Raw genomic sequence first — 14364 nt, 5'->3', positions numbered from 1 at the left:
CTGAGGAGGAGGAAGGAAGGAAGGAGCAAAAGTAAAAACCACAGTGCAAGATGTTTCATTATAAAACTTCATGTAATTAGACCTTTTGTTCTAGGCCTAATTAGTCCTTCTTTGGCTGTACAGTAGACTTTCTCTCAAATTAAATTGAAAAGGTGGTGGGTTTGCTCTATGGGCTGTCAGATCAGCTGAGCTGAAATCAAATGCACCTTTTCTCCTGTGTGCTAACATCTTCCCTGTCAAGCCCTGTGATTTTCTGAGAGAAACAATAACTGTCAGTTTGTCAGAGAGGTTTTGTTTGCTTCTCTGTATTTAAAATGTGGCTTTGGTGATTTTGATACCTTTTGTAACCAGGTATTTAGAGAGGGGAGAACACTGGGGGTGTCTTTCTCTGCTAGGTCAGCTGCTCTGAGCCAACCCCAGGGAGAAAAGCACTCTCCAACAAAAAATACCTGTGGGATTGAGGTTAAGGATACTTAGCCAGGGCTGAGTTACCCTGGTTCACACCTTTACACAGATGTGAGATGTGCTGCCCAGCCAGGGGAAGGGAACTCGCCGGGGATGACCCAGGATGCCAGCGTGCACTGTAGTCACACTTGCATTTTGTTGGCTAAAAATCCATTTGATTCAGTTCACCTCAGCTAGGTTTTTTGTTTTGAACTCCCACTCTGCTGCCTGTTGAGTCCCTGTTTGATGTGACTCATCCCCTGGGCTGAGCATCAGGCTGAGTCTCAATGGTGCAAATACCAGGCTGTGTGTGGGCTGGGACCTCAGGTACCTGACAGAGCACTGGCTGTGACAGAGAAAAGGGCATGACAACACTGCTAATGAGCACTGCTGAGGGGAAGTGATGCCATGGGGAGGAGTGATGATGCAAAATGATGGTGTTGATTCCCTTCTGTTCTCAGAGAAATACAAAGGAATTTACGTGATAAACTTAGTTTGGCTTTTTGTCTATCAGAAGAAAGTGTTTGTTCTCCTGTAAGATCTCCTAATCACTCTCTTAGTGATGCCAACCCTAGAACAGCTTTGTTGTTAATGGCAGTGTTTTGTAAGTGTCAGACAAAAATCTTACATGTATTGAAGTGAGAGATAGAAGAAGGAAAAATAATGGAGATTGTTGTTGTCAGCTAAGATGAAGGCGTCTATTAACACTCTCTCAACACTAGCAGATGTGCAGGGAGAAGTAAATGGATATTGATTACATTTGGGCCTTCATGATTCATGTGTTCCTCTTGGGAAGTAACAAATCAGTCTAAAATTCGTGTAATGTATGCAGCAGCATTTGTTTCTTTGGTAGACCCTCCTGTTGTCTGTTTTTGTAGGGTTGGGGATCTAGATTGCCTTTAACAAGCTCATGTCCGTGCACGTGCATGTGTTAACCACCTGATACAAGTGTACAGCACTCTTGTTTCTCCCGGTTTTATTCTTTTTTTGTTGTTGGTATTGTGTTTGCTGGCTCTGCCTGATGAAGAGGTTGGTGGACCCTGGAGTTTTTTTCATGCCTTCCAGTGGCAGATGCTTTGTTGTACATAAAAATGTGCTGCCCCTGTCTGTGCTCTGCTAGGCTCTCCTGTGAGCTTGCCGTGGGTCAGGGCACAGCATTGCTTGTCTTTCAGGTGGTGAGAGAGCTTCTGCCAGGGACAGCAGCCTTGTGACACCTGACAAATTGAATTTCTCTGGAGTTCTAGTGAGAGCACTAGTTTAAGTCTGGCTAGAAATAGCAGGTCTGATCAAGTGGGTGTCAGGCTCAGAGTTATATTCAAGTCCAAGTCTTGATAATTATGCTTGTCCTTTTGCATCCCAGACTGGACTTAATCTCTAATACAGAAGATTCTTTAGCTTCTCTTCTCACACTCTTTCTTCTATTTTTCCTGAATGAAATATTTGGTATTATTCCTCTCTTTCAATGGCATGTAGCATGGGAGGGATGTGCAGGCGTCTCCACTGGCACAGATGTTTGCTCACAGAATTGCTGCTTTTATGAATGCCTGTGTAACTTGCACATTGGTTTCTGTTTTGAAAAGATTAGTGCACTGCAATTAAGTTTTGGAAGTTTTCTCTAAATCCACTCCTCCTTTGTAGCACCTCACAGAGCTGACAGGTAAGAGGTGCTCTATCCTTTTTAAAATGTTCTGGTATATATTACAGTGCTCACAAAATAAGATTTCAGTGCAGTCTTTATATTAAACATTAACACGTTTCCTTTTTTTGTAGCCCCTCGAGTGACACAGCTGGGAGGAAACTCCTGTGAAGTTACCTGGGAAATGGTCCCACCCATGAAGGGAGATCCTGTAGGTTATGTTCTGCAGGTACTGGTTGGAAGAGAATCTGAGTACAAGCAGGTAGGGAAACAGTCTGGATTTAATATTGTTAAATTGATGGCATAATGGAAATGGTTTTGAAAATCCCCTCTGCTGCTTCTTTATCCTGTATTGAATTACACCCTATGGTGATGTGTCAGGTGCACTTTGGTAAAGGCTGAGTCAAAATTAAGGGCTGTAATGGGCTGTTTTCTCCCCTAAGGGAGTATATGGAACATGGTTATTTTATTGGAGTGATTTGTGTTCTTTCTCTGCTTAATCACTATTTTTAACTGTACTAACCTTTAAAAAGTTACAATTCTGTGCACCCATGCTTGCTTCTGAGCCGGCTGCTCTTAACCATTATCTGGAGATGAGATGAAGTCAAAAGATGAACCTTTCTTAGCCAATTCCAAGACTGTCCATCAAGGTTTTCAGTCAAGTACATGCTGAGTGGTTTGTTCATCTGTCTCATTCCTGTCTGAGGTTTTGGTGCATGTGTAACTGCTGTGTATCCTTTGTGTCACTGCGGGAGCAGAGGCAGTGAGGTACAGCTGACCCTTCTTTCCTTGTCTGTCTGGATTAGACATCACAAGTGGACACTTCCCCAGAGCTCCTGAAACAGAACAGCTCATTCACAGTTAGATCTTTTATTTCATCTATCACACCTCTGGCTGTGTGATTTGCAGTGCACTTCATCTCTTCTTCCTGTGCTTTCTTTCGTTGTCATGCGGATTCCAAATAAATCCAAATTAGGGAAATGAGATAGGCTATGCTAATTAAACTCTTGTGCTGTGCTAGTTAAACTCCTACAAATATGTATAAGGTAGCACTTCCTTTGCAATTGTGTCTTTGTTCCTCTTCAGGCTGTTTTTGAGTGCTACTGAGAACTAATGAATTATCAAAAATAACATGAAAAAAGCAAGACAATTCATGGGGGCGATAAAGATCCAGAAACCTGATGATTGTTTTTGTCAGGAAACATTTTTGGTGCTGGTGTAGGTAATGAAACCCCTGTGTACTGTGTTGGCCTCATAATGTCAGTGGCAAGTGGATAAGTGGAGTCATTTTGCTGTTGCCTGATGCACAGGGTAGCTTTGGTGTGTTCCCTTCAGTAAACCTAGCCCCAGTGCTGAAAATGTTCTGGTGTCCCTGGACACAGCTTCACGTTCCTGGGACATGAGTGATGGATCAATCTGCACAGTCCAGAACTTGTGGTGTGAAAAAAACAGCAGTGAAGGAAGTAAAAAATACTTTCAGAGTCTTCTTATGTTGAAGGGTTTTAGTGTGAGTCTAGAACCTGCTAGAGGTTCCTGGCTGGGATGCTCCAGGTGACCCTGGGACTTGGGTAGTTGTGCTGGCTGATACCCAGCCATAGGAAAGAGGGAGATTTCCACTGTTTTACCTTCACAGAAATCACCTTTGCCCATCAGGATGTTTTTTCTCCATCAGGGATGTGAGTGGTGTCTCAGCAATGGGGACGTCCCTGTCCATGAGCTGCAGTGGCTGCGTGCTCTGAGCTCCTGTAAAATAAAGATACAAATACAGAAACACCTTTCAGTGATTTTTTTGGCTAATACATTTTCACCTCTGCTTTGGCATGCCTGTGATCACCTGCTACTATTTAACTGAAAAGTGCTGTCACCAGTACGTTCATTAATATTAGTGATACGTTAATTACTTTTGAGGTGCAAGTCCTACATTTATTTTTAAATATGTTTTGTTCCCTGCAGTGACATACATATTTTGCATATGTATCTGAAGGGGTATATGATACTAGAAACATTTTGCAAATTGTTTTGAAGAGTGGCACAAATGAAATACATTCTAGATTTTCAGGCTATTCATGGAATGCAACATCAGCCACTGATATGCTTTTGGGTAAAACTGTCCTTTCTCTAGACTGTCACACCTGAGCTCTCTCCCTCCCCTGCACCCCAGTGTTTGCAGCCCTCCACAGCCTAAAAACTGCTGATTTTCCACCGCTTGATCTAGCAGAGGTGATATCAAAGTACTCAAAAGCCCTTTTTTTTTTCAGACTGGGACTACAGCCATCCTGCGCTCCTCTGGGAGAATATTTTGTAAATATTTCTCTGCTGAGAATTGTCTGAAGAATTTGATTTGCTGGAGCTAAACAGATTACATTTGAGCTCCCTGGAAAGTGTATTTTAAAAAATGCTAACTACTCCTTTCCTTGTTTTTCACACAGTGTGTTCCTTTTTGTATATTTGTATGCTTTATCTTTACAGATAATTTAAAAAAGCAATGGCATAGGACAGTTCTTTTTAGGAAATCAAATCTTCCTTGTTTATGAATCAGGATGTAAGCCACAGGAGATTCCAGGAATCAGTGGCCTGGATTTGTTTTTCTGTTTCTGGCACTTCTGTCTAGCATAGCTTATTCAGTCAGAATTAACTCCAAAGTGCATTAAACTGTCTCTGTGTTGGCACAGCTTTCATGTGGATTTAGGGAAGTGGGCTGGGCTGTGCAGCAAATTTGGGGTAACAGCTGTAATGCCGAGCAGCCCAAGGTTTGGTTTCCCAGCTGAGCAGCTCTGGGGATGGAATCACCCAGGAGCCAGGTCCTCCTGAGGACTGACCATGGGAAGTGAGAACTGAACTTTTTAAACTTCTTTATCCTTAAGCTGTTTGCCACTGAGGCAAAATGTTCTGCCTCTGAAATTTCTGAGAATTTGGAGGCAGCAGTGTTTCATCAGCTTCTGCCACACATCTGGGAAAAAAACTGCCTCCAAATGCTTTCCAAAAGAAGAACAAGCATGGGTAGGATACACTGGGTGTGTGAGAATCCCCTAGCAATTCTCAGGTCTGCACTGAGAGGTGGGTGCCTGGGAGAGTCCAGCTGGCCTTACCAAGCTCTCACTTAATTATTGTTTTTTGTTTGGATTAGATTGTGTAGACACACAATATCTGAAATGATTTAGTGAACTGATAATTTCTGTAAAGCTCTAGTCAGCCAAAAATTGGCTTTCCTTCTCTATTTTCAATAAGTCAAAGGCACTTGTGCTGGTTGTGTGCCAGAATATGACAGAATTACACAGTACCTGCTGGCATTTAGTGCCACTTGCACTGAGTATTTCCTCCTGGTGCCAGTTTTGTGTCATGAGATGGAACAAATAATTTCCTTTGGTTGGGGTTTTTCAGTGCAAACAACTTCAAGGCAGGCTCTGTGAGGAAGTGTTGTTTCCCTGTTCAGGAGACAAGGCTGTCACACAGCTCTGAGGGGTTTTTGAGTATCTCAGCAGTGGAGTGAGTGAAGCTGATGTTGAATTTGGATGAAATTATAATCCAGATTCTTAGAAAGAAATCTGTCAGGTGACTTAGAAGAAATTAAACTTTTAAAGTAGGCATGTTTTTGACATGGATTGAAACCCATCCCTGGCAGTGTCCAAGGCCAGGTTGGACAGGGCTTGGAGCAGCCTGGTGTGGTGGAAGATGTCCCTGCCCATGGCAGGGGTTAGAACTGGGTGATCTTTAAGGTCCTTTACAACCAAAACCATTCCATGATTCTGTTTTTTTAACAGCATACAAAATAGGCTTTTATTCATTATTAAAGACATTGGCCATTGCATCAGGATGCAACAACCAGGTGAGGTTACCTTGCACTTTCCAGTGTGTTGCTTATAGGGCAATTATGACTGTCATTTTTATTGTTTGGAAAGGAGGGAGAGAGGGTTAGAATTATTTAATGAGATCAGTGAAATTGAGAAATCCTTGCCTGCAGGAATTCTGTCTCTCTAGCTTGATCAGTAGGATCAAATACCAAAAGAGGCTTCAACAGTAGTTTATTACTTGTGATGATATTTTCATTGAGGGAGCCAGGCAAAAAGCTCATCACATTTTTATTATATTCTCAAGTGTCCAAACCAAAAAGCTGTTTTCAGGAACCAAAAGTGATAAATTGGATAGGCACTTCACTTTGGCTTGTTGGCCACCAAAGCATAATGTGCTGTATATAAAATACTATTGCTGCTTCATAGAGTTACATTTGATTTCATATTTGTTTGGCAGATTTAAAGACCTTATTCAGAGTTGCCAAGGGTTTTTTTCTGTTGTGTATGTTAAGTCCACTCACAGAGTGTAACAGTGTTCACACAAATGTGTTTGTGTTGGGGGCATCCTGCCACAGCTCTGAGGTGCTGCCAGGAGTGGGTGACAATTTAATAATTGTTTACCTGTTACTGATAGGTAGATCCACTGCTGGTAAATACTCCTCAAAACCACTTAAAGCAGGACAATTTCCATAGCTATCTTTCATAGCTGCAGGAAATGTTTTGTCCTTATCATTGGTGAGTATTAATTATTATATTAACATATAATATTAATATAATCTCTTTACTTCCAGTAATTTTTCAAACTTCCCTTACAGATACACTCTTCCCTCACTTGTCTGCCTGGCCTGTTTCTGTTGAGTAGCTGGCTCGAGTGAACTTGGCCATCTCTTGTTGTTAGACTGTAATGAAGATATAGGTCTTTGATTTAGCCAAACGTGGCCTCCAGTTGCACTGGTATTCACCACCCTGACAGAACAGAACAAGTAAAAACCCTAGGTGGTTGTTTTTTGGTTTTGTTTTGTTTTGTTTTGTTTTTTTTACTGGACAGGATTTTTTTCAGTCCGAAGACAAACTTGTATATGTACCATCCTTAGTATCTCTTAAATGTAATTTATGAAGTTTAGTTTGTAATTTTTTTAGTTAAATGTCGTTATTTGGATTTTATTGGATTTTTTATTTTGGTTCAGAAGTGTTGGCTGCAAAGGTTTATTTGTGGCAAAGGCAAGTAGAGCTTTTCTGGCTATATGGTTTGAAAGGAAATTATTAATTACAGCAGCACCAGAAAACAAATCTGGCTGACAGTTGCTTTGTGAGGGCTTTGAGTTGCCCTGACTCAGAATCTAAAGAAATGGGAGTTAGGTGGAAGAATCCTGACCCAGTCCCGTGGGACACAGTTGCCCACAACAGGAGGGTTATTAGAAATGGAATTGCTGTAGGAGAACAGCGTGGCAGAGGTGTTCCTGGGATGAGGGGTGCTTTGCAAACAGATGTTTCAACCCTCACATCCCTTCTGTGGGCTGCTCCAGCACTTTCAGGTTTGTTTTCCCTGCAATTCCTCTAACCCAATGATTCACTTCTGGGTTAGAGAGTTAGACTTTCTGGGTTAGACAAAGACGAGAAGAAAGGCAGCAGTGGCATGGCTGTGGCCAGTCACAGGGGTTTATGAGATGAATTTGTTGTATTGCTGGCACTTGACCTAGAGGGAGCTTCCTGCAAATGCTGAGCAATACTTGAGCAAGGCAACATTTATTTAAACGTTGTTTCTTGATTTGTGCCCTGGGTCCAAGAATCACGAGTCTGTTAGAGGACTTGTGCTTAGTCTGGAAACCCAGAGTGGCCATCACTCAAACTGCATTGGGAGAAGCTGTGAAAGCTGAAAAGGAAAGGAAAGAAGACAAATGAAAGAAGCACCTTAATCTTTTTGTCACAGACAAAAGATCAAAAAGATCTTTTTGCTTCTCAGAAGATCAGCAGCCGACTGTTTAACCGAGGGATGAGTCTCAGGGGCAAGCAGGGCAGGAAGGCTGGGAAGCTGAGCCCTTCCTTTAAGTGGTCTTCAGCTGAGCAGGTTTCTTCTCTTTCCTCATCATTTCTTACTCCAGAGTAACACACAGGAAATCCTCTATGGGCTTGGGACTAGTTTCCCACTTGCTCCCCTTTCCTAAGACGAGTTCTTGTCTCTGGGAGGGCAGAGATGCTCTCAGCCTTCAGCCCCCACAGCGAAGAGAAGGGAAATGGTAAATGAGCAGAGGAAGAAGCATCTGAAGTTCAGGATGTTTTTTTTTCCCAGCAGACACAGCCACTCTGTGACACTTCTTTCATTTCATAAAATACCAGTCTCAACAACTATCCATTATATAAATTATTTGTTTTCAGAGTTTGTGAATGTTTCCAGTGGGTTTTTTTTTCCATTTAAGTCACAAAATTGTCTCAGATGCTCACTTTTTTCTCTCCTTTCTGATACCGTGGCTTGTGCTCTGAGGCATGTGGTACCTACATTTGATTAAGGTAAATATGTGATGGGTTTGGATTAGTAAAGAACCAAATATAATACAATCAAGAGGGTATTTTTCATACCTTAATAATATTATATTATTTCCACAGTTCTGAAAGTGCAATTTCTGGCAAGATTGCTGTTTCTTGAGAGAAATGAGAGGGGAAAATACATTAAAATGACATTTGTAAGCAATTTTGCAACTACACATTGAATGACTTCCAATAACCTCGTTTGAAGGTTTTCTTCCTTTTGGGGCCAGACAGGGTGATTATGTCTTAGACATGTTTTAGGCATACAGTCACACCTTCAGAGTGCAGAAATACATTTGTGGCATTTATCACACCCACAGAAGGTTAGTGTGTGTTATCATTGCTGCACTGAGTGATGTGCTGTCTGTCCCAGTGTGTTGAGACTTGTTGGGAAGTCCTCCACGTGCCTCTGTTGTTCCAAAACCTGCACTGGCCCAGTGAGTTCCTTCCTTTGAGAAGAGCTTCCTTAGAGACTTGACTTGATGCCTGGAGGAGCTACCTGGAACAGAGGCTGGACAGAGTTAGAGAATAAAGTTGGTATTGATTAAAGGCCTTCAGTAGATACACCTTGGGCAGTGTAAAAGCCCCATGGAGGCTGCACCCAAGATGGACAATGATGAAGAGTTTTTCAGACAGATATAAGATTGGTCTGTTTGCATATCAGAGGTTAATTGTCCAATTACAGCTTCAGGTAATGAAGTCACATTCCCCCAGTTTGCTCCCCCCAGTTCATCATTTTTTGAGGCCTGAGGCTGCAATGGTGACCTTGGTTCTCAGGCCTGGAAGGATTGTTTTGTCTGACCAAACTGGAGAGAGCTTACTAACACTTTGTATGGAGTTCAGAATTATACACAAATGCAGTACAGGATCTGGAAAATGTAAAAGCTAAAGACTTAAGGCATCAGACTGAAAACAATAATAATAATAATAATAATAATAAATATATAACTTCTTCCTTGTGCATGGCATTCGTGAGGCTGCACCTTGAGTCCTGTGTAAACTGAGCTCTGGCCCCTCAGTTTAGGAAGGACGTGGAGATGCTTGAGCACATCCAGAGGAGGCAGCGAGGCTGGTGAGGGGCTTGAAAAACAACTCCTGTGAGGAACGGCTGAGGGAGCTGGGGGTGTTTGTCCTGGAGAAAAGGAGACTCAGGGGTGACCTTCTCACTCTGTACAATCTCCTGAAAGATGTTTGCAGTCAGGTGGGGTTGGTCTCTTTCTCCAGGCAGCAACTGCCAGAATGAGAGGACACAGCCTCAAGCTGTGCCAAGGAAAATATAGGCTGGATATTAGGAAAAAGTTTTTCACAGAAAGAATAATAAAGTATTGGAATGGCCTGCTCGGGAAGGTGGTGGAGTCACCATTCCTGGATGTGTTTAAGGAAAGCCTGGATGTGGCACTGGTGCCATGGTTTAGTTGAGGTGTTAGGGCATGGGTTGGACTCGATGATCCTGAAGGTCTCTTCCAAGCTAACCATTCTGTGAAATCCTTGCGGAACCTCGCGTGGCCGCGCTGCCGCCGCGAGGGCTGGAGCAAAGCTGTGTCTGACCACACTCCCTGTTTGTTTCCCAGGTGTACAAGGGAGAAGAAACCACATTCCACGTGTCGGGCCTGCAGCTGAACACGGACTATCGGTTCCGCGTGTGCGCCTGCCGCCGGTGCCTGGACACGTCGCAGGAGCTCAGCGGGCCCTTCAGCCCCTCGGTGGCCTTCGCGCCGCAGCGCAGCGCCCCGGAGCTGCCGGGCGAGCCGGGCGGCGCCGACGGCCCCAAGGCCAAGGCCATGGTGCCCACGGACGAACAGTTCGCCGCCCTCATCGTGCTGGGCTTCGCCAGCCTCTCCATCATCTTCGCCTGTATACTGCAGTACTTCTTTATGAAGTAAACCAGCCAGCCGGAGTTCAGCATACAGGTTTAACTAATGCTACGCATTATAATCCACACATTTATTCAGATATTCCTCCTCCTCCTTTTTTTCCCTCCCCCGCCCTTCTTTTTTTTTTTTTTAAATCCTTCGTTCTACCGTGCATTTTATATACCGCTCTTGTTTTTTACGGTTCTAGCTTGAAGAAAGATAAATCAGTGTTTTGATGCACCTTTTTGAAATTCAGAACTAGGAAGTGGTCAAACTGGAGAAACAAGCAAACCAGATACCAAAAGCAAGATTTTGTTGTTGTTGTTTTTCCTTCACGATTTCAAAATTGTCACCAATTTGCCTTTTCGATGTTGTTTTGGGTTTTTTCACTGAAGTTCATGCAGTCTCTTATTTTATCTTACTATTTAGGAAGTTTTAATCATGAGTCACTTTTTGTTGTCTCTTCTTTTTCCTTCTAAACATTAGTCACAAGTGTGTATAGTGGTAAGACTAGAATACAATGTTAGTCAAGTACCAGTTTTTCCTTGAACAGTATTAGCAATGTTGCCTACGAATTATTCACTACATTTGCCCCAATTTTCAAGATAAAACTTGAGTTATTTTAACTGTTTAGTGCATTTAAATTGGAACAGCATCCTGCAGTTGGAAAACCTTTTTAGTTACCTGTTATTTTTACAGTTACAAACACTATAAACTGCCTGTATAATGAAATCAAATAACCAAACCGCATATAAATTATGAAGCATTTTAGATCTTTTTTTTACCATTTTGATTCCTAGCAGTAATTTTAAGTAAGAGGGCATTGTGCAATAGTTAGTTATTCCCATGTTCAGCTATTTAAAAGCTGCTTTAACTTGTCTGTTTGTCACTGTATATAACTATTCCTAATCTAATACTAGATATTATTCTATTACGTTCAGCCTGATTTATATGATTCGAGCTGGTGGCAGCTTACTGCCTCTACTGAATTAGGTGAGATTTACACTCAATGGAAGCAAACTTTACTGTCAGTTGATCTTTTTTTTTATTATTAATATTATTGTTATTTTTGGAGGGGTATCTATTTTATAGAACTTTTTTGGAGGTATCAGAAATCACATCTGTTCGTTTTAAATACCTTAAAAGGGTGTCTATGCTGTTCTTACCACGGGGCTGATTGAAATAACTTGGTACCTGGCAAAACTGAGATGAGAGTCCTGCAGAGGAATGGTCCCTGCTGTGGTGGCAGTGTCCCCCTCCTGCCTGCCCCTTCCCAGACACATTTTAATCCATCGAGACACTAGATTTTTAACTCTTGAGTCATGGGGTTATTTATATTAAGTCAACATTGTGTGAGTACCTCAGGGACATAAATGAGCTGGAGGTGCAAATAGATTCCAAAAGGGTGCAACAGACACAGTGTATTTCCCTGCCTCTTGTTTTTGTATATTTTTGCTACTTGATTTTGCTTTTGTCCTAGCTTTTTTGTGCTCTGTCTCCATCGTCTAAGATTCAGTGTCCTGTACTAGCATAATATTCCCTTAACCAAAGTAATGGGGAAAAAAACATTATTTTTGTTTTTAGGTTTATTTATACTATATACTGCATACAGTACTTTAAATACCAATTACAGTGCAATCTTTTTATTTATTGTAAAAAAAATAAAAAATAAAAAGTGTACTTATGTACTAATCTAAACCCCCTCTCCACCCTCCCCATAGCATGTTACATTTTGTCTGTTTTATACTGTTGTACTTTAGGTCAACTTTTTACCTGGCAGCATTCCTAGTATTATTAATCTTCTTGCATTTTCTTGTGTTTTTGAAGATGGGAGCATCTAGTACATTAAATGCCAAAAAAACCCATTATCAGTGATTCAAACGTTTACATGTATCCAAAAACAAAATCATCTCTGGAAAGAAAGTGCTAAGATCAATGAATTATTCTGTGTGCCTCTCTAGATGTAGCAAATATTAGAAATGTTCTGTATTTTGTTATTGACTATAATTAGTTTGATTTAGCCTTGCAAACTAATGGCATTGAGCTAAATATATATATTTTTTTGTTTTTTGCCAAAGTCATGGCTCGTCAAATTTATTTACATCTTATTTAAATTTATTTGTGATATGAAACTCTGTGACCTTGCATCTGTATTTTGTGAGCAAAGAGTATACAGCTGTTTTCATTGGAGGGGAGAAGAGTGTATTTTTTAAAACGATGAAAAGACCCAGCTAGTTTGGAAAAACCCAGAAATTTGAATAGATTCCCTTTTTTTATTTTTGGTATATTGTTTGAGCAGTGCTGCTATGAAAGCCGAGCTTGACACCTTTTTTTTAAGAAAAAGACAAAACTGCTTTAATAAAGAAAGGAAAAAACCCAATGTGCTCTAGATTTAGCAATTCTGAAAGTTCAAAATACGAGTGCTACTAAAAGCAGTGAGCAGAAGTGGAGGGGAGAGCAATCAGTCACTCTCAGAGCATCTCTCACTGCTGCTTTGTTGGGTCCCTGGGACCACCCTCACCAGAGCCCCCAGCCCAAGCCTGAGCTTTGGGAGATTGTGCTGGGCCCAGTGAATTTGACATTTTCAGGCTGTTTCTGTTGGCACAGTGATCTGGTTGTCACTCGTGTGCCAGTGACAAAGATCACCCTTCTCTTCTGAGGGACTTGTCCCTGACCCACCACTGCTGATGCCTTGGCCCTTCCCAACCCTCCTCGTGCCCTGCTCCAGCAGTGGCAGGTGCTGGATCCAACCCCAGGGCGCCCTGCTCTCACAGAAACCACCACCACCAACAAAGGTAGAATGAAACACTAAGTATTTAATACCCTTAAGGAAGGAGAGAGATGTTTTTATATTGTTCTGCCTTTTCCTTTATGAACTTGAAGTGTTTTCTAATCCTGTTTGTTGGCTCCAGTAGCTCAGTATTCAGTGTCACGATTGAGAAGTGCCCTAATTGAATGTGTATGAACCTTATCCTTGCACAGTTCTTTAAATTGAAAAAGAAAAAGAAAATGTTTTTACCTCACTATGGGAACATACATTCCAAGCTTTTCAACTTTAAAAAAAAATAATCAGAAGTTTTCTTGTATTGTAAATTTTAGACTATTTCATATGCAGTATATTAAAACTGCCATATCAATTTTAATGTATAGATTTTGCAAATACTACACTATGTATGTAAGACTTAACTGTATCTGTAGTGTATATGTAATATATTTATGCCCAATAAATGTTTTAATTCTTTCTGTTTTAATTCTTTATTTTAATTGAACACAGCCCTTTTGGGTCCATGTGGCCCCTTCTGGCAGGTCAGTGCTGTTGTGCATCCTGGAGCAAGAGTGGGAGCTCTGAATTTTCCTCAGGATGTTTCTGGTTTATAATTGGAGTAATTTTTGTGGTTTTGTGAAGAGTAAGCTTATAATGATAATCTGAAAGTCAGGTGTTCTAATCACTTTTTTAAAATAGGTTGCATGAAAAATTAAGAATTTATATTTATAGAAACATACCTAGGTTGGTTCTCTCTTAGTAATTAAACACTTGAAATACTAGAGCTTTTAACTTAATAATTATGTGCAATTAATTCAATTTCTCATCATTATGAATTAATCTAGTATCCATATATGTTTCTTGTCAAACACATTCATATTAATTTTTTAATCCTTTTATTCAAGTCACTGCATAAATACAACAATTGATTTGTTTGCTTTTTTAATTCCTGCAGTTTACAACATGAGTGGGGTTTTCCTAGGGGAACACAGTAACTTTTTTCACTTGGTTGCTCATCTTTTTTATTTAAGCAGTGCTTGCCAAGACAATCTCTTCAACAAAATCTTTTAAATATGTCTATAAAATAGTAATCAGCACTTTTATTTTCAGTGGTCCGTGGGTTATTGCCAGGGGTGTGTGCAGAGATGCTGGAGGGCAGTGAGAGCAGGATGTGGATATGGGAGTGAGGCAGGATTTAAACACTTGCTGTTGGAGTTCTGAGTGTCACCTTGTGCTGTTATCACCCCCAGGTTTTTGCAGAGGTGCTGGGTGCCTTTCCCACACCCAGACTGTGCAGAGCTGGATAAGTAGCACTAAATTCACCATGGATTTTCTTCTGTGAGGAAGCAC

General features: G+C 41.2%; 1 protein-coding gene across 4 annotated transcripts in view; it reads left to right on the top strand.

Moving 5' to 3' along the window:
- FNDC3B (fibronectin type III domain containing 3B) overlaps positions 1-13491 on the top strand; it is a 186064-nt gene extending 172573 nt beyond the window's left edge. For all 4 annotated transcript variants that reach the window (XM_063408242.1, XM_063408243.1, XM_063408244.1 and 1 more), the window contains 2 exons: positions 2215-2342; positions 9969-13491. In XM_063408242.1, coding sequence (XP_063264312.1) covers positions 2215-2342; positions 9969-10280 — 440 coding nt within the window. In that variant the 3' untranslated portion in view covers positions 10281-13491. The remainder of the gene's footprint in view (positions 1-2214; positions 2343-9968) is intronic.
- The last annotated feature ends 873 nt before the right edge of the window (positions 13492-14364 follow it).

This window comes from Prinia subflava, chromosome 11, assembly GCF_021018805.1.
Source record: "Prinia subflava isolate CZ2003 ecotype Zambia chromosome 11, Cam_Psub_1.2, whole genome shotgun sequence".
NCBI lineage: Eukaryota > Metazoa > Chordata > Aves > Passeriformes > Cisticolidae > Prinia > Prinia subflava.
The sequence above is the reverse complement of the archived record's forward strand: the minus strand, read 5'-3'. Positions and strand labels throughout refer to the sequence as shown.